The sequence below is a fragment of the Centropristis striata genome, chromosome 6 (assembly GCF_030273125.1).
Source record: "Centropristis striata isolate RG_2023a ecotype Rhode Island chromosome 6, C.striata_1.0, whole genome shotgun sequence".
Classification (NCBI taxonomy): Eukaryota; Metazoa; Chordata; class Actinopteri; order Perciformes; family Serranidae; genus Centropristis; species Centropristis striata.
Genome location: NC_081522.1, coordinates 664,219 through 687,048, shown reverse-complemented (window position 1 = coordinate 687,048; position 22,830 = coordinate 664,219). Strand labels below are relative to the sequence as shown.

Below are 22,830 nucleotides of genomic sequence, written 5' to 3'. Positions count from 1 at the left end.
GAACATTTGACTTTTGAACGTGTTTATGTGTTTTTGTGCAGGTGTGTGAGTGTGTATGTGCAGCGCGGTGTCACTCCTGGAGAGCCCAACCTCCAGAAACCTCCTCCACCACCACCACCACCACCACCACCACCACCACACCTCACTGGTTACATGTTATTATTACACCACAGTAGTCATCTATTAATGTTGCACCCCAAAGCTTGTTATACTACAGACTCCAGTACATACAGAAATCACTTGAACCATCTTTGATTTGTTTTTCTTTGAGTGTTTGCTCTTTAGCAAAAAAAGCAAGAAGCACAGAGACGTGAGTAACATGTGTGTGTGTGTGTGTATATGAGTGTGTTTTCCCCCATTCATCCCAGACTGTGTGTGTGTGTGTGTGTGTGTGTGTGTGTGTGTTGCATGGGTAAGTCCATCAGCATCAGTCTTGGGGTTTGTGTGTTTATCTGTCAGTCTTCTTGGCCCACGCCAGGTCGTCTGATCGCGGTTTATGTCCTGTGAGCCATTTGATCAACTGCTCCATCCGTCTCCAGAAGCCCAGCTGGTCCAGAGGATAGTTACACCAACCTGAGATTAGAAGAAACATGGAGGAAGGAAAGAGTCAGGAAGGAGGAGCATTATGTAGGACTTCTATTTCTCCGCGAGACGCTGCCAAACCGCGTAAATCTCAACAGAGCAGATCACCAGACAGGAAGTCCGACTCAGAATCAGCGTAAAACACTTCCGCCCCTTTCAAAATAAAACACAATACGCAGTTCATGCAGCCTAAAACTACTTCACATCAACATTATGTTATGACCGGGGAACCAGATCAGCAATCAATCAATCAATCAATCAAAGGGTCTCAGAGGATCGGCGACACGGACGACAAGAGACTGATTGTTGAAGTGGAACATCATACAATCATTTATGACATAACATATTGTTTTTATAAGGATAGATGGTCAGATCAACAGATCTTCCACGTCGGAGAAGCAAAGTAAGCTGTTGTTTGTTGTTGTTGTTGTTTACTTTATACACACAGTTTATCCATAGACTGTATAAATAGAGTTTAAAGTTTATCACGGGATCTTGCGGTCTCCCGTATGGTCAGGATTATCGCGTGATCTCGTTATCTCGCGTGTATACGACCGGCTCGCTAAGCTGACGTGCTGCTGCTGTAACACGCCCGGTGGAAATCCCCAGTTAGAGAGAAGGAAGACAGATGAAGTAAAAGAAAAAAGTAAGAAAAGATAATCAAAAGAATCGACTGAAACTTTGGACCAAAGTGGTGGATTGACCGACAGACAGACATTGTCATTTATAGCTGCTAGGCTGGCTAAAAACTATCTCAAAAACCCTAAGACAATGCATAAAACCATTATGATAAAATGTTACCTAGCTCAATGTTTAAATGTGGCTTTGTTTTCTCTAGGATTTTTTTCAGCAGCGGGGTTAATAGTCTATACGGAATTGTCCAAAAAGTGAAAGTGAGGAGCATTTATGGGTATAAGTCAGGAACCGGCCTACTTTACTTATTTCAAGGGTGCTGAATCCCAAAAAAATGGTTCCCAAGCGAAATTTGGAGTTTTTGACCTTCTAATTTGCATATCAATATGGCAAATTGGACCATTTCCCCTTAGTTTTTTTGTAGTAGTAATATATATATTATATATATATATATATATACATAAAAAAGACTGAGCCTCCACTATATCCTTGCTCTGACTCTAGACTATAGATCCAGAAACTTAATTTCCTCATCTTGATTGCCTACTTACAAAAAAACTAAGGGGAAATGGTCCAATGACTGCAAGATGGGCAATCTGGTGGCCATTTGATATACAAATTAGAAGGTCAAAAACTCAAAATTTTGCTTGGGAACCATTTTTTTGGACTCAGCACCCTTGAGATATGTAAGGTAGGCCGGTTCCTGATTTGTACCCATAAATGCTCCTCACTTCTTATAGGAGGCCTTTATTCTGAAATCCGTCTAGACTACAGGGCATATATTGATTGACATGCACCGTCCAGAGTCCACATAGTTTATGATTATTCTAGTTTAAAAAAATAAAACCCATTATACTGGCCACCATATCAGTAATCTGTCAATTTTTCCCCACTAAAAATCTGTATCTGTATTAGTCTGCACATAGCAGAGAGTAGAGATGAGGCCAGAGAAGCACATAACAACAGCCAGCAATGTAACAACCCGTTAGTCAACAAATACTGACGCTTTGTATCATACAGATTCAGACCAGGTTACCAGACATCAAAGGGCATAATACAGTATTAGGCATGTGATGACCCGGGAAAAGGCTGGCTGCTATTGGCTGGGGTTAAACACCCCACGTGGGGCCCAAAGAGAAGAAGAAAAATCAAAACACAACATAAAACTGCAGATAGACACACTTCCAGTGGGTCATAAGTGATAATTAAGAGGGATTACTTTTGAGAATTGTGTCAAGAATATCCATGGTAGCTCAATAAATGCAAAACATCATCTGATACAATTCAAGGTAGTACATAGATACATTATTCTCCATCCAGATTACAGAAAATATTTCGGGAAATGTTTTACACTTGGAGAAAATCAGGTAAATAATATCTACTAAAGAGGATATCTTTTTTAAAATATGGCAACCTTTTCTTGAGTTAATGTCTAAAAACTGAATTAGTGTTATTCTGTTGCTGTGCCATTTATGTTATACCCTTGTTTTGTTTGTCTAATGTCAAAAACTCTGTCAAAAAAAACCCCAAAACATGTATTGTTCTGTGTAGCTCCACCAATTCTCTCTAATTTGTATACATAATTTGTATATATTTTTCTGTTATGAAAACAATAAAAATAAATTTAAAAAAAATAATTAAAAAAAAGAAACAAAATGACCAAAAAGGACACAAATTGACCACAAAATTATCAAAAAAGACACAAAATGATCAAAAAAGACACAAAATGACCACAAAATGACTAAAAAAGACACAAATTGAACCATAAAATGATCAAAAAAGACACAAAATGACCAAAAAAGACACAAAATGACCAAAAAAAGACACAAAATGACCAAAAAAGACACAAGAGGACCAAAAAAAGACACAAAATGACTAAAAAAAGACACAAAATGACCAAAAAAGACACAAATTGACCACAAAATGATCAAAAAAGACACAAAATGACCAAAAAAAGACACAAAATGACCAAAAAAGACACAAAATAACTAAAAAAAGACACAAAATGACCAAAAAAAGACACAAAATGAAAAAAAAAGACACAGAATGATAAAAAAAGACACAATGACCAAAAAAAAGACACAAAATGACCAAAAAAGACACAAGAAGACCAAAAAAAGACACAAAATGACTAATAAAAGACACAGAATGACCAAAAAAAGGAAACAAAATGACCAAAAAAGACACAAATTGACCACAAAATGATCAAAAAAAGACACAAAATGACCAAATAAAGACATTAAGTGACCAAAAAGACTAAAACACATTAACACTTTAACACAGTGGAGACAGAGCTGACTTCCAAAATGATTTGGCGACCCCCAGAAATCATCTCGAGACCCCAATTGGGGTCCCGACCCCAAGGTTGAGAATAGCTGGTCTAAAAACAAAAGAGGGATTATTTTTGTGCTAGTTTGTTTGTATTTAAGGGATATCCTGCATATTATACCTTTAATTCATCAGGCCTGTTGATGGACTAACCTGCAGGTGGATGCTGCTGTATGAGCCTAAGTGTTTGGGACAGATCGCTCCATATTCCTGGAGCCCTGAGGGATCCTGATACTGTAGGAAGAGATTTGTTTTGTCTCCGGACCCTCCCACTGCTCCACAGCACCCACAGGGCCAATACCGGCTGGTATTGACCCGTTTCCATCCTTTCTCCATCTTCCTACTCCTTTTTTTCCCATCCATATATCCTAGACTCATTTTCATAGAGTCTCTTTTAACCCTCTATGGCAGCTATTCTCAACCTTGGGGTCGGGACCCCAATTGTGGTCGCGAGATGATTTCTGGGGGTCGCCAAATCATTTGTTTTAGTCTTTTTGGTCACTTAATGTCTTTTTTTGTTCATTTTGTGTCTTTTTTTTTATCATATTGTGGTCAATTTGTGTCTTTTTTGGTAATTTGGTTTCCTTTTTTTGGTCATTTTGTGTCTTTTTTTGGTAATTTTGTGTCTTTTTTGGTAATTTTGTGTCTTTTTTGGTAATTTTGTGTCTTTTTTTATCATTTTATGGTCAATTGGTGTCTTTTTTGGTAATTTGGTTTCCTTTTTTTGGTCATTTTGTGTCTTTTTTTAGTCATTTTGTGTCTTTTTTGGTAATTTTGTGTCTTTTTTTGGTAATTTTGTGTCTTTTTAGGTAATTTTATGTATTTTTTTGGTAATTTTGTGTCTTTTTTTAGTCATTTTGTGTCTTTTTTGGTAATTTTGTGTCTTTTTTGGTAATTTTGTGTCTTTTTTTATCATTTTGTGGTCAATTTGTGTCTTTTTTAGTAATTTGGTTTCGTTTTTTTGGTCATTTTGTGTCTTTTTTATCATTTTGTGTCTTTTTTTGGTCATTTTGTGTCTTTTTTGGTCATTTTGTGTCTTTTTTTGGTCATTTAGTGTCTTTCTTTGGTCATTTTGTGTCTTTTTTTAGTCATTTTGTGTCTTTTTTGGTCATTTTGTGTCTTTTTTGGTAATTTTGTGTCTTTTTTTGGTAATTTTGTGTCTTTTTAGGTAATTTTATGTATTTTTTTGGTAATTTTGTGTCTTTTTTTAGTCATTTTGTGTCTTTTTTTGGTAATTTTGTGTCTTTTTTGGTAATTTTGTGTCTTTTTTTATCATTTTGTGGTCAATTTGTGTCTTTTTTAGTAATTTGGTTTCGTTTTTTTGGTCATTTTGTGTCTTTTTTATCATTTTGTGTCTTTTTTTAGTCATTTTGTGTCTTTTTTGGTCATTTTGTGTCTTTTTTTGGTCATTTGTGTCTTTTTTGATCATTTTGTTTCTTTTTTTGGTGATCGGAACTGTGCGTGTGAGATTGTGTTCAGTGAGCGGGGGTCACGGACAACATGCATGTTAAATTGGGGGTCGCGACTCAAAAAGGTTGAGAACTACTGCTGTAGAGGGTTAATTTTTTACCTCAGATTTCACTCGTCTGTCCTTAACGTCCTCTATTATCTTCCTTTTTATCTTCTTTCAGCCCCGATGCTCAGTCCCTCTTTCTACATCCAACCTCCCGTCTCACTCACCATCATATGCAGACCAGATTTAAGGGTTCGAGGGTTGAGGGGGTCTCCCCAGAGACGTTCTTAGCCCCAACTAACACACGGAAACACGTGCACCTGCTCACACACACATTTCCTCATTCTGTTGCAGTTTACAGAGCTTGAATCTACTGTATGTTTAAAGTAAATTCATTAATGAATGTATGGCTGCAGGCCAAAGTACATTTACATGTACACATGCATGCATGCATGACTGCACAAAATCTCTGTGCATTCATAGATACTGCTGTGACACACACACACACACACACACACACACACACACACACACACACATAATCCATATGTTTGCATAGAGAGTGAAGCATCTGCACTGATGCAGTTTTACTTTTGTGAGCCCACTTAGTCAGAAACACAAGCACGCAAATGCAGAAATAAAAAGATGTTAGATGCACACGCACACACACACACACACACACACACACACACACACACACAAGCAAGAAGCAAATAGAGACATCCACATGGGCTGTGTGTACTTAGGCTACCCTTGTCTGATGCTCACACACCACCACCCATGATGTGTTTGCATAGGGTGCATGCTATAGCTGCGGGGATATGTGTGTGTGTGTGTGAGTGTGAGTGTGTGTGTGTGAGTGTGTGTGTGTGTGTGTGTGTGTGTGTGTGTGTCCCTCCAGTGACCCTCTCTCTGCTGGAAGACTGTAAAGCAGTAAAGCAGCCAGAGGTTTTGTTTGATTTCACTCTTTCTTTCTTTCCCTCCATCTCTTCTTCTTCAGTTTCTCCCTCTTTTGCCACTCTCCTTTTTTTCTCCTCCTGCTTCCTCCCCTCTCCTCTCTCCCCTCCCTCCTCCTGTCCTCCATCCCCCCTCTGCCTGTGAAGTCCTATTTGTTAGAACAGACAGCAGGTTAGCATTAAATATACATGGGGATTGTCAGCCGGTGGCGAACACAAAGGCAGCGAGGCGAGTCCCGGCGGACCCCCAGCCCGGCCCAGGCAGCCCGGCTGGGGGAGCGGGGGGCCGCCGCCGTCCCCCGGGGCCCCCGGCCGCCACCAACCCACCAACCCACCTCCCACCACACACACACACAGGTTAGAAACCGAAGAGGAGGTCAAAAAGACTCGTACACACACAGATGCTCCAGTATGCAGATGTGTGTGCATGCACAAACACACACTTTCCTCACACACACACACACATCTGTCGTCCACAGGGGCGCAGGGTGACGTACAAGCTCCATCCCCCTTGTGTCTCTCTCTCTTTTCCCTCCTCTCACCCAGATGCAGACAGAATACTGAGTGTGGATGTGTTACCGAGGCCTCGTGTCTCTAAAGACACACGCAAACACAACATTTTCTTTTTAGTTATTTATACGAAGCCGACAGACAGACAGACAGAAAGACACGGACCGCCATTTTGTTCCAATCTGCTGAGAAATGTAAGCGAAATTATTCTGGAGGAGTCATCAGCTTTAATTATGGCAATCCAAAATGGCCGCCCACAAGGTGGTAACCACACTGGTGACCATGTGACAGTGTTCAAAAGTCACATTACAGTCACACACTTTCTACCCTTCAATGCTCTGATGATGTGATGGATGCAGGATTAAAGATGGAACTTCTTTATGGGGACATTCAGTTTGAACATCTTCCCCAAAGTCCAACGTCTGAACCTCTTTACAGGGACGTTAACCCTTTGAGTTCACATTGAACATTTTTTTTGAGGATTTTTCAATTGAAACTTCTATTGAAACTTCACTTCCAGAGCACTTAGGTCGTCTAACCCAGTAGTTCTCAACCTTTTTGAGTCGCGACCCCCAATTTAACATCCATGTTGTCCGTGACCCTCGCTCACTGAACACAATCTCACACGCACAGTTCAGATCACCCAAAAAAGAAACAAAATGACCAAAAAAGACACAAATTGACCACAAAATGATCAAAAAAGACACAAAATGACCAAAAAAGGAAATAAAATGACCAAAAAAGAAACAAAATGACCAAAAAAGACACAAATTGACCACAAAATGATCAAAAAAGACACAAAATGACCAAAAAAGACACAAGAGGACCAAAAAAAGACACAAAATGACTAAAAAAAAGACACAGAATGACCAAAAAAGACACAAGAGGACCAAAAAAAGACACAGAATGACCAAAAAAGACACAAGAGGACCAAAAAAAGACACAAAATGACCAAAAAAGACACAAAATGACCAAAAAAAGACACAAAATGACAAAAAAGACACAAAATTACTAAAAAAAACACCCAATGACCAAAAAAAAGACATATAATGACCAAAAAAGACACCTAATGACCAAAAAAGACACAAGAGGACCAAAAAAAGACACAAAATGACCCAAAAAAGACACCTTATGACCAAAAAAAGACACAAAATGACCAAAAAAGACACAAAATAACTAAAAAAAGACACAAAATGACTAAAAAAGACACAGAATGACCAAAAAAAGGAAACAAAATGACCAAAAAAAGACACCCAATGACCAAAAAAAGACATAAAATGACCAAAAAAGGACACAAAATGACCAAAAAAGACACAAAATGACAAAAAAAGACACAAAATGACTAAAAAAGGCACAGAATGACTAAAAAAGACACAGAATGACCAAAAAAAGGAAACAAAATGACCAAAAAAGACACAAAATGACTAAAAAAGACACAAAATGACTAAAAAAGACACAGAATGACCAAAACAAGGAAACAAAATGACCAAAAAAGACACAAATTGACCACAAAATGATAAAAAAAAAAAAAAAAAGACATAAAATGACCAAAAAAGACACAAAATGACCAAAAAAAGAGTTTTGAAGACGTGGTCTATGTAAAGTCAGCGTAAATAAACTGGTTGTTTCTGAAAAATAGTAGCTGTATTATGTAAAAGCATGAATCTGACAGAAGGTATACAGGTAGACGTACCTGTAGTAATGCAGTAGTACGTCTCATGTGGCGAGACGTGGTGGATGCGGTGGTGTTTCCGTGGCAACACCAGATGCCAATCCTGGAGCAGCGTGACCCAGCGCGGCAGGCCGAAGTACGAGTGGCTCCACTTATGGATCTGATTGGTCAGAGTCACAAAAACGGCCAGGGCGAAGACGTAGCAGTCCCGGGGATAGGACGCCGCCAAGGCCTCTGGAAGGAGACGAGAGGCAGAAAGACAGTTAGACACAAACAGAGGAAGAGATGAAGAAAGAGAGAGTAAAGTTAATAGAATAATTGATCAAACTGTTAAGTGTAATGAAGGCGTAGTAGTCCCACAGAGAGGATGCTGACAGGAGCCTCTGAGAGATGAAGAGACCGAGGGGGAGGATGATGATGGAGGAGGATGAAGATGAAGAATGGGGGGAGGGAGGGGGGGAAGAGTTGCAGAAGAGAGGACAAAGACAGACAAGTAGGATGATGAGGAGACAGAATGCAACATATAGATAATATAAGAATCAGACAGTACGCTTTGACTGTCAAGATTTCTTTCAAAAAGCACAAAAAACACCAAACCCCACTGGATTAACACATGCAGTGACATCATAAATATGGAGCTTTCAGTGGTGAGAATCAAGGTTATTATGAAAACTAAGGAAAACTAGAATTGAAAAAACATTTTCGTTAACTGAAATAAAAACAAAAACTAGAGTTTTTAAAAAACGATAACTAACTGAAACTGTATTTTGTGGTTACAAAACTAACTAAAACTAACTCAAATTATAGTTAAAATGTCCTTAGTTTTTTTGTTTTTGTCAACTTTTTTCATTCATAATTCAGTGTTTCTATTTGAACATGCAACACATGGTGAATATGTTTACTGAGACTGGGATGTTTACACTAGAACCAAAATACAAAACAGTTAATAACCTTATTGGGGCTGAGATGATAAACCAAAGGAAATAAAGGAAACATTTATTATGACCTCTTTGAATCTGGCACCCAACACATAGCCCATTACAAAAAAACTAAAACTAATAAAAACTAAACTAAAACTAGAAAACTCACTCTAAAAACTAACTAAAACTAACTGAATTTGAAAACAAAAATTCACAACGAAATTAAAACTAAAACTAATGAAAAATCCTAAACTATTATAACCTTGGTGAGAATGCACGGTGCTGGAGCTGATACTAGTCTAGCATGGCAACCAATGGCAGATAAGATCAAAGGAATTGCTGTAATCAATATTTTTATTTGCATTATAGTCTAGAAGGAATTGTCCAAAAAGTGAAAGTGAGGAGCATTTATGGGTACAAGTCAGGAACCGGCCTACTTTACTGATTTCAAGGGTGCTGAATCAAAAAAAAAATGGTTCCCAAGCGAAATTTTGAGTTTTTGACCTTCTCATTTGCATATCAATATGGCGGCCGTTGGTCGTTGGACCATTTCCCCTTAGTTTTTTTGTAAGTAGGCAATAAAAGACGAGGAAATTAAGTTTCTGGATCTATAGTCTAGAGTCAGAGCAAGGATATAGTGGAGGCTCAGTGGCTTTTTTATGTATATATATGCAAAATACCAACTTTTAAGGTGAAATTAAGCATTATTTGTGTCATTTTTTAAGGCCGACATAAATATTCAATCAATATCACTTTTAAATGTTCCAGTTGGTATTTTGCATATATATATATATATACATAAAAAAGACACTGAGCCTCCACTATATCCTTGCTCTGACCCTAGACTAAAGATCCAGAAACTTAATTTCCTCATCTTTGATTGCCTACTTACAAAAAAACTAAGGGGAAATGGTCCAATGACTGCAGGATGGGCAATTTGGTGGCCATTTGATATACAAATTAGAAGGTCAAAAACTCAAAATTTCGCTTGGGAACCATTTTTTTTGGACTCAGCACCCTTGAGATATGTAAGGTAGGCCGGTTCCTGACTTGTACCCATAAATGCTCCTCACTTCTTGTAGGAGGCCTTTATTCTGAAATCCGTCTAGACTATTACTTGAACATGGTCTCTCATGTCCTGTAAGAGTTTTATAGAGATCCAAGATGGGGGGGGTGGGGGGTCGTCGCCTGGTCCCTTTTTATTTTTAATTTTAATTTTTTTAAACTTTTTAGGTCATTTTATGTCTTTTTTTTTTTTTTTATCATTTTGTGGTCAATTTGTGTCTTTTTTTGGTCATTTTGTTTCCTTTTTTTGGTCATTCTGTGTCTTTTTTTTTGTCATTTTGTGTCTTTTTTTGGTCATTTTGTGTCTTTTTTGGTCCTCTTGTGTCTTTTTTTAGTCATTTTGTGTCTTTTTTTGGTCCTTTTGTGTCTTTTTTTGTCATTTTGTGTCTTTTTTTGGTCATTTTGTGTCTTTTTTTTGTCATTTTGTGTCTTTTTTTGGTCCTCTTGTGTCTTTTTTTGGTCCTCTTGTGTCTTTTTTTGGTCATTTTGTTTCCTTTTTTTGGTCATTTTATGTCTTTTCTTGGTCATTCTGTGTCTTTTTTTGGTCATTTTGTGTCTTTTTTTGGTCCTCTTGTGTCTTTTTTGGTCATTTTGTGTCTTTTTTTGGTCCTCTTGTGTCTTTTTTTGGTCCTCTTGTGTCTTTTTTGGTCATTTTGTGTCTTTTTTTGGTCCTCTTGTGTCTTTTTTGGTCATTTTGTGTCTTTTTTTGGTCATTTTTTGTCTTTTTTGGTCATTTCTTGTCTTTTTTGGTCATTTTGTTTCCTTTTTTTAGTCATTAGGTGTCTTTTTTTTGTCATTTTGTGTCTTTTTTTGGTCCTCTTGTGTCTTTTTGGTCATTTTGTTGCCTTTTTTTGGTCATTCTGTGTCTTTTTTTTAGTCATTTTGTGTCTTTTTTGGTCCTCTTGTGTCTTTTTTTGGTCATTTTGTGTCTCTTTTTATTCTATTTATTTCATTATTATTATTATTATTACTATTATTTTCAATTTGATTGTAATGTACCTTTTAATTCTATGGGACTGCTGTACTTGTTCTGTCTTTAAAAGCATAAAAAAAAGCACAAAAAATGAGAGGCCACATTGAGATCAGTCATCAAACATCACTGCACTCAGCTGTTTATCACCTCAGCCCTGCAGGCATCAAAAGGAGGATTTAGTCATTGAGTGAGGGGTCTTAGACTCTTTGGCCCACTATGCGTGAGTCCATCACACAAGAAAATCAGCCTCTACACTCCGTCTGCTCTTTATTGAGCAAGTAAAAGTCCTACTGATGTTCAAATGGAGCTATGAATCATCACACTGCTCACCTTTAATATTTAAACAACTTCTGCAATCCCACTCTCATGCTCTAAAAGAACGACACATCGTTCCTATAAAGGCGTCTAGGGAGAGGACAGAACGTGTGCCGTGTTTTATGTGATATTCAGACGGAGGTGGAGCTGGAGTTCACATGGAGGCTGAGGGGAATAAGAGGAGAGTCACTGAAACAGCATTTGGAGGGCATCTTTTTTTAATGTGGGGAGTTTTCTTTTGAAACAGGAATTAGAGCCAGGACTTTACACAATAAAAGGCTATTCAAATCTGTAAACTTGACAAAATGATGAACTAAAATGATGTTAATTTGGGTCTAGAGTGAGTTAACTTAAATCTCAGTTCAGATGTAAAATGTCATACATTTTTTTTTTTTTTTTTTTAACATTTGTTTATTGATTTTTCAGTGACATAACAAAATCAAGAGATGACATTACGAGAGTCAAAACAATGTCAAGTGTAACAAGAAAAAAATAAAAAATAAAATAATACATAAAATAAAATGAAATCAGATAAGGAATAACTAATAGTAAGAAGAATTGCCAAAAATAAAATAAAATAAAATAAATAAATAAATAAATAATTATGTAACTATATCGATATATGTGATATGGTCTAATTCCATATCACATTTAAAAATATATCAATATATTTTTTATATATATATATATTGCCCAGCCCTAGTGTACAACATGCTTATTTCTAGATTTAATCATCTTAATTCAAGAAATCTTGTCAAGGTTAATCATCTGTCCATGCAGCAGGATCATTTCCCTCAGATTTACTGTTTTATCTTGTTTTAGACACATCTTCTTTGCAGCGTGTTGATGTGAGCTGACTGGTGACAAATATGTCAATAATATTAATGATAAAAACATTCTGAAATGCATCTCCAGACTTTGTATTCACTTGTAATTGAGCCGTCAGCTCCTGCTCAGTGAAGTGGACTGGGAGAAATGTTCAGTCAAAGTCAAATATGACATGTCACAAGTAGTTTTATTGAAAGTGAACATAAATACTGTATAATCAAAGCAATTTAAATAAAAAAAAAATCTTAAATAAATATAGCCTATGAGATTAAATTGGCCAATATTTTTTTCTGAAATAAATATATTTATACGAGAAAAGAATAACAAATATTACAAAAAAAGTAAATATGACAAACCCTGGTAAGGGCAACATTTATATATAAAGAAAGAAAAAAATGTAACTATATCGATATACACTACTGATCAAAAGTTTTAGAACACACCAACTTTTCCAGAATTTAATTGAAAATGATGCAGTTTAATGTCTCAGTGTACTCTGAAATTAATGCACATTCTTTATTGAGCATGATAGTGTTTTGAAAGTAAAAAAAAAGATTAAAAATCACATTTTATGTTGGACTAAAGGACTAAAAAAAGACACAAAATGACAAAAAAAGACACAAAATGACCAAAAAAGGACACAAAATGACTTACAAAGACATGAAAAGAATTAAAAAATGGACAAAATAGCCCAAGACTCCATAGAGTTAAGTTGTTAATCCATTTCTTGTTCCCTGAAAAAGGCCTACTTGTATAATTCTGAAATGTACATTATTTTCCAGTTTTGGTTCAGCTTACCTTTTTTTATTTACCTCTGGCAGTTCACCACTTACCTTGTACCCTTTCAAGCTGTTCATTTGACTTGAACTGCTTGAATTTCAATAAAAAAATGGAAAAATTGGGGTGTTCTAAAACTTTTGACCAGTAGTGTATGCGATATGGTTCCATATCACATTTAAAAATATATCAATATATTTTTTATATCGATATATTGCCCAGCCCTAGTGTACAACATGCTTATTTCTAGATTTAATCATCTTAATTGAAGAAATTATCTGTCCATGCAGCAAGATAATTTCCCTCAGATTTACTGTTTTATCTTGTTTTAGACACACCTTTTATGCAGTGTGTTGATGTGAGCTGCCTGGTGACAAATATGTCAATAATATTAATCATAAAAGCATTCAGAAATGCATCTCCAGACTCAGTATTCTCTTGTAATTGAGCCGTCAGCTCCTGCTCAGTGAAGTGGACTGGGAGAATGTGTCTCCTGCCTGAGAGCAGACAGAAGTCTGTCACTGCTAACTCTTGTTATTCACTCGAGTCTTTCTGTCGCTATGACTTACAGCTGTCCTCTCTCTGTCTCTCTCTCTCTCTCTCTCTGTCTGCTCCCTCTCTTTGGTTGAAACAGCGATCTCTTGACCCCGGTTCAAGTGCAGACATGACAGCTGGAGATGTCACCTCGCGGCTCTCAGCTTTAAACATCTACCTCCGTCTCTGTCTTTGTCTGGTGACCGCTTGACACGGCGAGGAGCTTGACATGACAGTTTAGATGTCATCTTACCGCTACATGACCCTCCGGCGCCGCCGCCCCCCACGCCGCCTCGCTCCTCGCTGCTCCATGCTCTCTCACCCTGTCTCAAGCTCTTAGCGCTGACCTCTTCAGGTGCAGACATGACAGGTGGAGATGTCACCCGTCTCTGTCTCGTTGACTCCCTGCGGTGTGTGACATGACAGGTGTGGATGTCACCTACAGGTGAACCTCACTACTTCTGTCTCCGCTCTAATCTCCTCTCCCCCTCCTCCCCCTCCTCCCCCTCGCTGGTCCCTGCTGCGGACCAAGCAGCTGACCTTTGCCAGCTTCCCCTTTGCTCCTCTCCGCTTAATAATCCTGCATTCTTTCCACTTCTGGATTATTTTTATTGTCGTCTTTCGTGTCGGTGACTGTGTTTATATGGAGAATTTTTATACAATATATTCCCCAAAAATGTGACGCCCAATGACATTGTCTAAATGTATCATAAAAAGCTAAATCTGACTTGAAATAATGAGATTGTGGGCAGGCTTGGAATTTCCTCATTTTAGGGGCAAGGCCATTTGGCCTTCCTGTTCACACTTATTTTAAGGGCACAAAGGCCACATGACAGGGCATAAAGGCCGTTTGGTTAAATTGCGCTGGTTTTACCTTTCAGATTAATACCTTAACATTCTCATTCACCAAGAAACATTAATGCACAATATATTAAATATATTAGAAAGGACCCTTTTGGAAAATGACAAATGAACCTGTTTTGAAAAGACGGCAAATGCATATATTTTGAAAAGATGGCAAAATGAATCTCCTGCCTGAGTTCATCTCAGAGTAAGGAAAGAGAAATGCCTCCTCCTGCCATGGTCTCACAGGAATCCATGAAATAGCCACGGATTCGCTTAACTCAAAATCCGTGGAATAGCCACGGAATCACTCTAATTTCTGTGAAACTGACACGGATTTTGCTACAATGCAAGTTAATATTTTTTCCTATTGGTTTGTTCCAAGTCACGTGACTTTCAAGGTCCCGGCGGTCAGAACAAAAAACATGGCGGACAGTTCTCTCATTTTTAGTGAAAAAAATCAATATTTTGACTTTATATTATTTATTTTATACTTTATTTTGTCTGCATAAAAATGGATTTTGATCACATTTCTAGCGAGAAATATATGTTTTATTTTCTAAATATTCACTCAGTGAATGTACATAATCACTTTGTCTGTTGGAATAGCCACGGGATATGATGTCATTAACTTGCATTGTAGCCAAATCCGTGTCAGTTTCACGGAAATTTGAGTGATTCCGTGGCTATTCCACGGAGACCATGTTGAAAATAACTCAGTGTTACTTGGCTAAAGATGGTGGACTACTTTTTATTCCTTTTCACTGGCAGATTCTTCTGTTTGAGCAAGCTGATTCATGACAGCTGACAGTGTGTGTGTGTGTGTGTGAGCAGCTAAATGATGTCGACTCCCCTTCTCTCTACCCTCCAGTGACCTTTTGGCTCAAGTTGAAGTGCAGACATGATGGGTGGAGATGTCCCCTCCTCAATAACAGGTTACTCTGTTCCTCCTGCTGATCCTCCTCCTCCGGTACCACCCATCCTGCCCCGCACTCATAAGGTCAGTGCACATGATTACCTGCAAAACTGCCCCGTGCTTCCCCCCGAGCAGTGGACACACTCCAGCCAGAGTCTGCTCTACCGGAGTCACTTTGTCACACTTTGTAAAAACTGACCTTCTAAAGTCCTGATGATGAAAATACAGATTTCTGCAGCGTGACTGTAAGCATGTTAGCAGTGTCCGTGGGTGGGAAACCGTTGAGGGATCTCATTGATGTTGCTGGACATGTTGCAGAAGTGGGGTTATAGTCTAGACGGATTTCAGAATAAAGGCCTCCTATAAGAAGTGAGGAGCATTTATGGGTACAAGTCAGGAACCGGCCTACCTTACATATCTCAAGGGTGCTGAGTCTAAAAAAAATGGTTCCCAAGCGAAATTTTGAGTTTTTGACCTTCTAATTTGTATATCAAATGGCCACCAAATTGCCCATCCTGCAGTCGTTGGACCATTTCCCCTTAGTTTTTTTGTAAGTAGGCAATCAAAGATGAGGAAATTAAGTTTCTGGATCTATCTGGTCTAGGGTCAGAGCAAGGATATAGTGGAGGCTCAGTGTCTTTTTTATACATATATATATGCAAATTACCAACTGGAACATTTACAAGTGATATTGATTGAATATTTATGTCGGCCTTAAAGAAATGACACAAATAATGCTTAATTTCACCTTAAAAGTTGGTATTTTGCATATATATACATAAAAAAGACACTGAGCCTCCACTATATCCTTGCTCTGACTCTAGACTATAGATCCAGAAACTTAATTTCCTCATCTTTGATTGCCTACTTACAAAAAAACTAAGGGGAAATGGTCCAATGACCAACGGCCGCCATTTTGATATGCAAATGAGAAGGTCAAAAACTCAAAATTTCGCTTGGGAACCATTTTTTTTGATTCAGCACCCTTGAAATAAGTAAAGTAGGCCAGTTCCCGACTTGTACCCATAAATGCTCCTCACTTTCACTTTTTTGATAATTTCGTCTAGACTGATAGTTCTTGAACCCCAAAGCTTCTCAATTACAGGTGATGACAATTACAATGATACTTAAAAGTACAAGCATTAGCTTGTAGCTTGTTCTGTGCTACAGAGCCAGTAGAGGATTTGTGTGTGTGTGCTACCTGGTGTGTATGTGAGGAACCTGTAGGCCATGTGAGCCAGCGGTAGGATGGGGATCATACAGTTGTCACCATTGGTTTCAATGAAGTCGTGGCGAGTAATGGCGGTTGGATCGATGTGGTGCTCCCTGAATGGACGGATAAATGCCTGCAGAGAGAGAGAAAGAGGGAGAGAGAGAGAAACAATTGCTGTTAAATTAAAAAAAGAATAATTTCTTTAATTCCAATCCAATCCACTTTATTTGTATAGCACATTTAGACAACACAAATATCTTCAAAGTGCTGTACATAAAATCAACAATAAAACAAACAATTCCATATACCAATCAGCAATAAATAATAAGTGTATAAATCTAAAATGATGCCATGAATAAAACAATACAATTAAACAGATAAACATAGTAAAATAAAAAAAAAGACGCAGTTAAAAGTAGTAAAATAAATAAAATAAATAAAAGCTCCCACCAGCCTTTAAAGCTGCAGCATGTGTGTTGGATTTAAATTAGCTAATCAAAAGCTTATTTTTGAGCCTTTGCAGTTTGACTGGCATTTTATACTTGGGCTTAGACTTGACCACAAAGTTTTGGTGCCGAAATGTAGCCAAACTGCCACTATTTCAAAGGAACAAACAAATAGATTTTGATTTCTGACCTGTTAAGATTTTGATTTCTGACCTGTTAATATTGTTTAAAGAAGTGGGGTGGGATTGAACAAGTTTTTACTTCTTCCCACCCCTTTTCAAATATGTTGTGGCATTTTTATGGAGTGCTTGGCGGCCTTATCAATGCAGGAGTCACTAGGGCTGACTCCTGTTGATGCATTATTATTATTGTATTGTTGTTGCATATTTGAAATAAATCATTCAAATCAAAATCAAAATAAAACAATAGACCTACTTGCACCCACTCACTGTGAATTCTCCACACAATAACTTGCTCTATTCATATATGGACTCATTCTGACATTACATTAACTTCTTCTTGGGAACTGGCAGGGTTAAGTCCATTTAATGTCCTGAATACTAGAACTGTCATGATAGGCACGATATCGACTTATCGTTCGATATATATAAATGGACGAAATAGTTTTTGCGGACTAGAAAATTGTTGTTTACATAAGCCATCAACATTTCGCCAGTCGCGCTGATTCTGTTGCTCAACCTGCATTCTGTGGGACTGTTAGCCTGTTAGCACATACACACTGTACTGCTACAGAGCTAACTGTTAGCCTGTAAGCACATACACACTGTACTGCTACAGAGCTAACTGTTAGCCTGTTAGCATATACACACTGTACTGCTACAGAGCTAACACTTAGCCTGTTAGCACATACACACTGTACTGCTACAGAGCTAACTGTTAGCCTGTTAGCACATACACACTGTACTGCTACAGAGCTAACTGTTAGCCTGTTAGCACATACACACTGTACTGCTACAGAGCTAACTGTTAGCCTGTTAGCACATACACACTGTACTGCTACAGAGCTAACTGTTAGCTTGTTAGCACATACACACTATACTGCTACAGAGCTAACTGTTAGCCTGTTAGTACATACACACTGTACTGCTACAGAGCTAACTGTTAGCCTGTTAGCACATACACACCGTACTGCTACAGAGCTAACTGTTAGCCTGTTAGCACATACACACTGTACTGCTACAGAGCTAACTGTTAGCCTGTTAGCATATACACACTGTACTGCTACAGAGCTAACACTTAGCCTGTTAGCACATACACACTGTACTGCTACAGAGCTAACTGTTAGCCTGTTAGCACATACACACTGTACTGCTACAGAGCTAACTGTTAGCCTGTTAGCACATACACACTGTACTGCTACAGAGCTAACTGTTAGCTTGTTAGCACATACACACTATACTGCTACAGAGCTAACTGTTAGCCTGTTAGTACATACACACTGTACTGCTACAGAGCTAACTGTTAGCCTGTTAGCACATACACACCGTACTGCTACAGAGCTAACTGTTAGCCTGTTAGCACATACACACTGTACTGCTACAGAGCTAACTGTTAGCCTGTTAGTACATACACACTGTACTGCTACAGAGCTAACTGTTAGCCTGTTAGCACATACACACTGTACTGCTACAGAGCTAACTGTTAGCCTGTTAGCACATACACACTGTACTGCTACAGAGCTAACTGTTAGCCTGTTAGCACATACACACTGTACTGCTACAGAGCTAACTGTTAGCCTGTTAGCACATACACACTGTACTGCTACAGAGCTAACTTTTAGCCTGTTAGTACATACACACTGTACTGCTACAGAGCTAACGGTTAGCCTGTTAGCACATACACACTGTACTGCTACAGAGCAAACTGTTAGCCTGTTAGCACATACACACTGTACTGCTACAGAGCTAACTGTTAGCCTGTTAGCACATACACACCGTACTGCTACAGAGCTAACTGTTAGCCTGTTAGCACATACACACTGTACTGCTACAGAGCTCACTGTTAGCCTGTTAGCATATACACACTGTACTGCTACAGAGCTAACACTTAGCCTGTTAGCACATACACACTGTACTGCTACAGAGCTAACTGTTAGCCTGTTAGCACATACACACTGTACTGCTACAGAGCTAACTGTTAGCCTGTTAGCACATACACACTGTACTGCTACAGAGCTAACTGTTAGCTTGTTAGCACATACACACTATACTGCTACAGAGCTAACTGTTAGCCTGTTAGTACATACACACTGTACTGCTACAGAGCTAACTGTTAGCCTGTTAGCACATACACACCGTACTGCTACAGAGCTAACTGTTAGCCTGTTAGCACATACACACTGTACTGCTACAGAGCTAACTGTTAGCCTGTTAGTACATACACACTGTACTGCTACAGAGCTAACTGTTAGCCTGTTAGCACATACACACTGTACTGCTACAGAGCTAACTGTTAGCCTGTTAGCACATACACACTGTACTGCTACAGAGCTAACTGTTAGCCTGTTAGCACATACACACTGTACTGCTACAGAGCTAACTGTTAGCCTGTTAGCACATACACACTGTACTGCTACAGAGCTAACTTTTAGCCTGTTAGTACATACACACTGTACTGCTACAGAGCTAACGGTTAGCCTGTTAGCACATACACACTGTACTGCTACAGAGCAAACTGTTAGCCTGTTAGCACATACACACTGTACTGCTACAGAGCTAACTGTTAGCCTGTTAGTACATACACACTGTACTGCTACAGAGCTAACTGTTAGCCTGTTAGCACATACACACTGTACTGCTACAGAGCTAACTGTTAGCCTGTTAGCACATACACACTGTACTGCTACAGAGCTAACTGTTAGCCTGTTAGCACATACACACTGTACTGCTACAGAGCTAACTGTTAGCCTGTTAGCACATACACACTGTACTGCTACAGAGCTAACTTTTAGCCTGTTAGTACATACACACTGTACTGCTACAGAGCTAACGGTTAGCCTGTTAGCACATACACACTGTACTGCTACAGAGCAAACTGTTAGCCTGTTAGCACATACACACTGTACTGCTACAGAGCTAACTGTTAGCCTGTTAGCACATACACACTGTACTGCTACAGAGCTAACTGTTAGCCTGTTAGCACATACACACTGTACTGCTACAGAGCTAACTGTTAGCCTGTTAGTACATACACACTGTACTGCTACAGAGCTAACTGTTAGCCTGTTAGCACTGGCTGCCCTGCCTCTTAAAGGATGTTTATATATTATTTATAATATATAATAATATAATATTTATGCAATTTCTGTTAGCAGAGCCTTAAGAGTTTATTTTATTTGTTTCGATTGTAATTTATTTATTTGTATTATTTATCTAGGATGTTTCAATATTTATTTTCCACATTTCAATTCCAATGTTTAATATTCTTGAGATTTAAAAATGCATTGCTGTGGAAAAGGATGTACTCAACGATACTATTGTTTACCGTTATTGATAGTTTCTGGGAAAATCTATTGTCCTTAAAAAAATTGTTATCGTGACAGGCCTAATGAATACAATAAAATACTGAACCCTGCTACTCTAAGTACACCAGTCTACAAGCTGCAGCTATTGAAATCAACCTTTGCAACAGATAAAATAATTTCAATAAACAGTTAATAGAAAATTATCAATTTTCCTCAAAATGGAATTGATGTGATAACAACAACTAGCACCAAAAAAGGGAGATTTTTCTCCTTCAAAAACATTTACTTTAAAACAGAACACAAAATAGACACTGAAAACCATTGTTTACAGTCTTTAAGCAAATGCAGATCAAATGCACACACACACACACACACACACACACACACACACACACACACACACACACGTTCATGCATGAACACACCACGACTCAGCGGCGCCCAGCAGCCTGCACAACCCCAAAGCTCATATCCAGCATCCTAATAAACCGCAGAACAGCAGTTGGCCCGCCCGAAAACACTCATACACATAAATGACCCATGGACGCCACACACACACCCAAAAAAAGTGAGCTTCAAACACACACCAACACACACACACACACGCTCTAGCAAACCCCACCTGCACTGCGCAGAGGCAGACACCTGTCTGTGAGAGCATGGGGGTCTCAAATGAAAGACCGAATCTGAATCTCAGAAGCACAAAAGAGGACAAAAAGAGACATGCACACACAGGATAAAGGTAATTTATTTCCCTCTGTGGAAAAAGAAAAAAGGTGGGTTTGCATCTGTATTTCCACAGTGTGCATCTGGGTGTGTGTGTGTATATGTGTGTGTGTGTGTGTAGCTGTGGAGGCATCAGCATGGAAACTCATTATTGTTGTGTTGGCGGTTGGAACCAATGGCACACGGCTATCAGCGAGGCTCGTTGGTAGGTGCCACTACAAACACACAAACTATCTGTTGATATCTTCACAATTATGTACCCATCTCCGTTTCTGGCCCGTGTCTCCCCCTCCCATCCCCCCCCCTCCTCTCGCCGCACTCCTCAGCCAGATGAAAGGCCGGCTAAGCCGCGGAGGTCGTGCCGAGCGGGGCGGCATCAGCGCTCCCAGTTAACGGCGGGCCACCGGTTGCTGCGTGTCCTCTAATCCCACACCGTTTAAACGGCCCGCCTCGCACGACGTCCGTTAATCACCAGCTCACATCGCCCATCGCCCCGGCAACCGGCGCTGTCCCACTGCTTGGACGGACACGCCCTTCCACCCCCTTCTCTTTTTTTTTTGTCCTTTCCGACCTTTATGTTGCATTTTCATCTCACTTTTTGTTGGTTTTTCTCTATTTTGCCACACATTTCCATCCATGCTTTTCTTCATACTGTCACCCGTTTTTCCTTCTGGCCTTTAAGGAGAAACTGACATTCAATCAAGTCTGCATCAACACGCTTGTTAGTGTGGCTCCGTCTAGTTTTACTTAAAACGCACACTTCAATTATGGAGCGTGAGGATGTAGTTGACGCGTGTCTTAAGCAGAAAGAATCCCACAGTTTCTTTCTTATGGTTTATTTATAAACTGCATTACAAACAATAAACTGCAGCAATCCAAAAAATGATAATTATGAGCACGGTCAAAAACTAGTGTGCTCTCCTCGTCTCCATAATCCTAATTAAAACAAAGTAAGCAATTATGACGTTACACACATCTCAGCCAATAAGAAGAGTGCAATTCCTACGAACCAATAGGCATTCCTACAACCTCAATAAAGAACTATGAACTTATGAAATACAAATCTGAATTATTTACCAGCTTCTCTACAACGTACAAAATGGCTCTAACATAACCTGCCCCTAATTGTTGGGTTTACAACATATCAATTACCAAACACAAACACATCATCCTAATTAGAGGTTTAAAGCGTTAAAGGAGACATGTTTTTTTATTTTTTTATTTTTTATTTTTATTGTATTCATGCATATTTTATTTTGTGCGGGCAGTACATTTTACTTTTTATTTTATTTATTTTTATCCCATTTTTTAATTTATTTTATCTTATTGCATCTTACTGTTCTATTGTTTACTACATCTCTTTGTATTGTGTTATGTATTTATTGTTTGTGCAGCACTTTGGAAACCTTTTGTTTGCTAAAATTGTGCTATATAAATAAAGTGGATTGGATTGGAAGTGAATGTTTGCTGGGGGTGTCACGCGAAAGACAGAGACAACTAACACAAGGAGAAAAGTTGTTGCTTTTGCAGAAAAGAAACAATTGGAAGGAAGGATCTTCAAACATATATCCCTAAACTGTAAGCACATCTGGCACATTTCAATGTGAATCGAGCATCATTGGGAACTAATGAGCGTGACTTTGTCCTCAAAGTGGA

General features: G+C 38.6%; 1 protein-coding gene across 1 annotated transcript in view; it reads right to left on the bottom strand.

Annotated features, from left to right (window-relative positions):
* Window positions 1–388: 388 nt before the first annotated feature.
* si:ch211-212o1.2 (uncharacterized protein LOC492735 homolog) overlaps window positions 389–22,830 on the bottom strand; it is a 68,461-nt gene continuing 46,019 nt past the window's right edge. The window contains exons 7-9 of the mRNA XM_059334806.1: window positions 16,507–16,651; window positions 8,156–8,368; window positions 389–573 (exon numbers count right to left, since the gene is read on the bottom strand). Of these exons, the coding sequence (XP_059190789.1) occupies window positions 449–573; window positions 8,156–8,368; window positions 16,507–16,651 (483 nt within the window). The 3' untranslated portion in view covers window positions 389–448. The remainder of the gene's footprint in view (window positions 574–8,155; window positions 8,369–16,506; window positions 16,652–22,830) is intronic.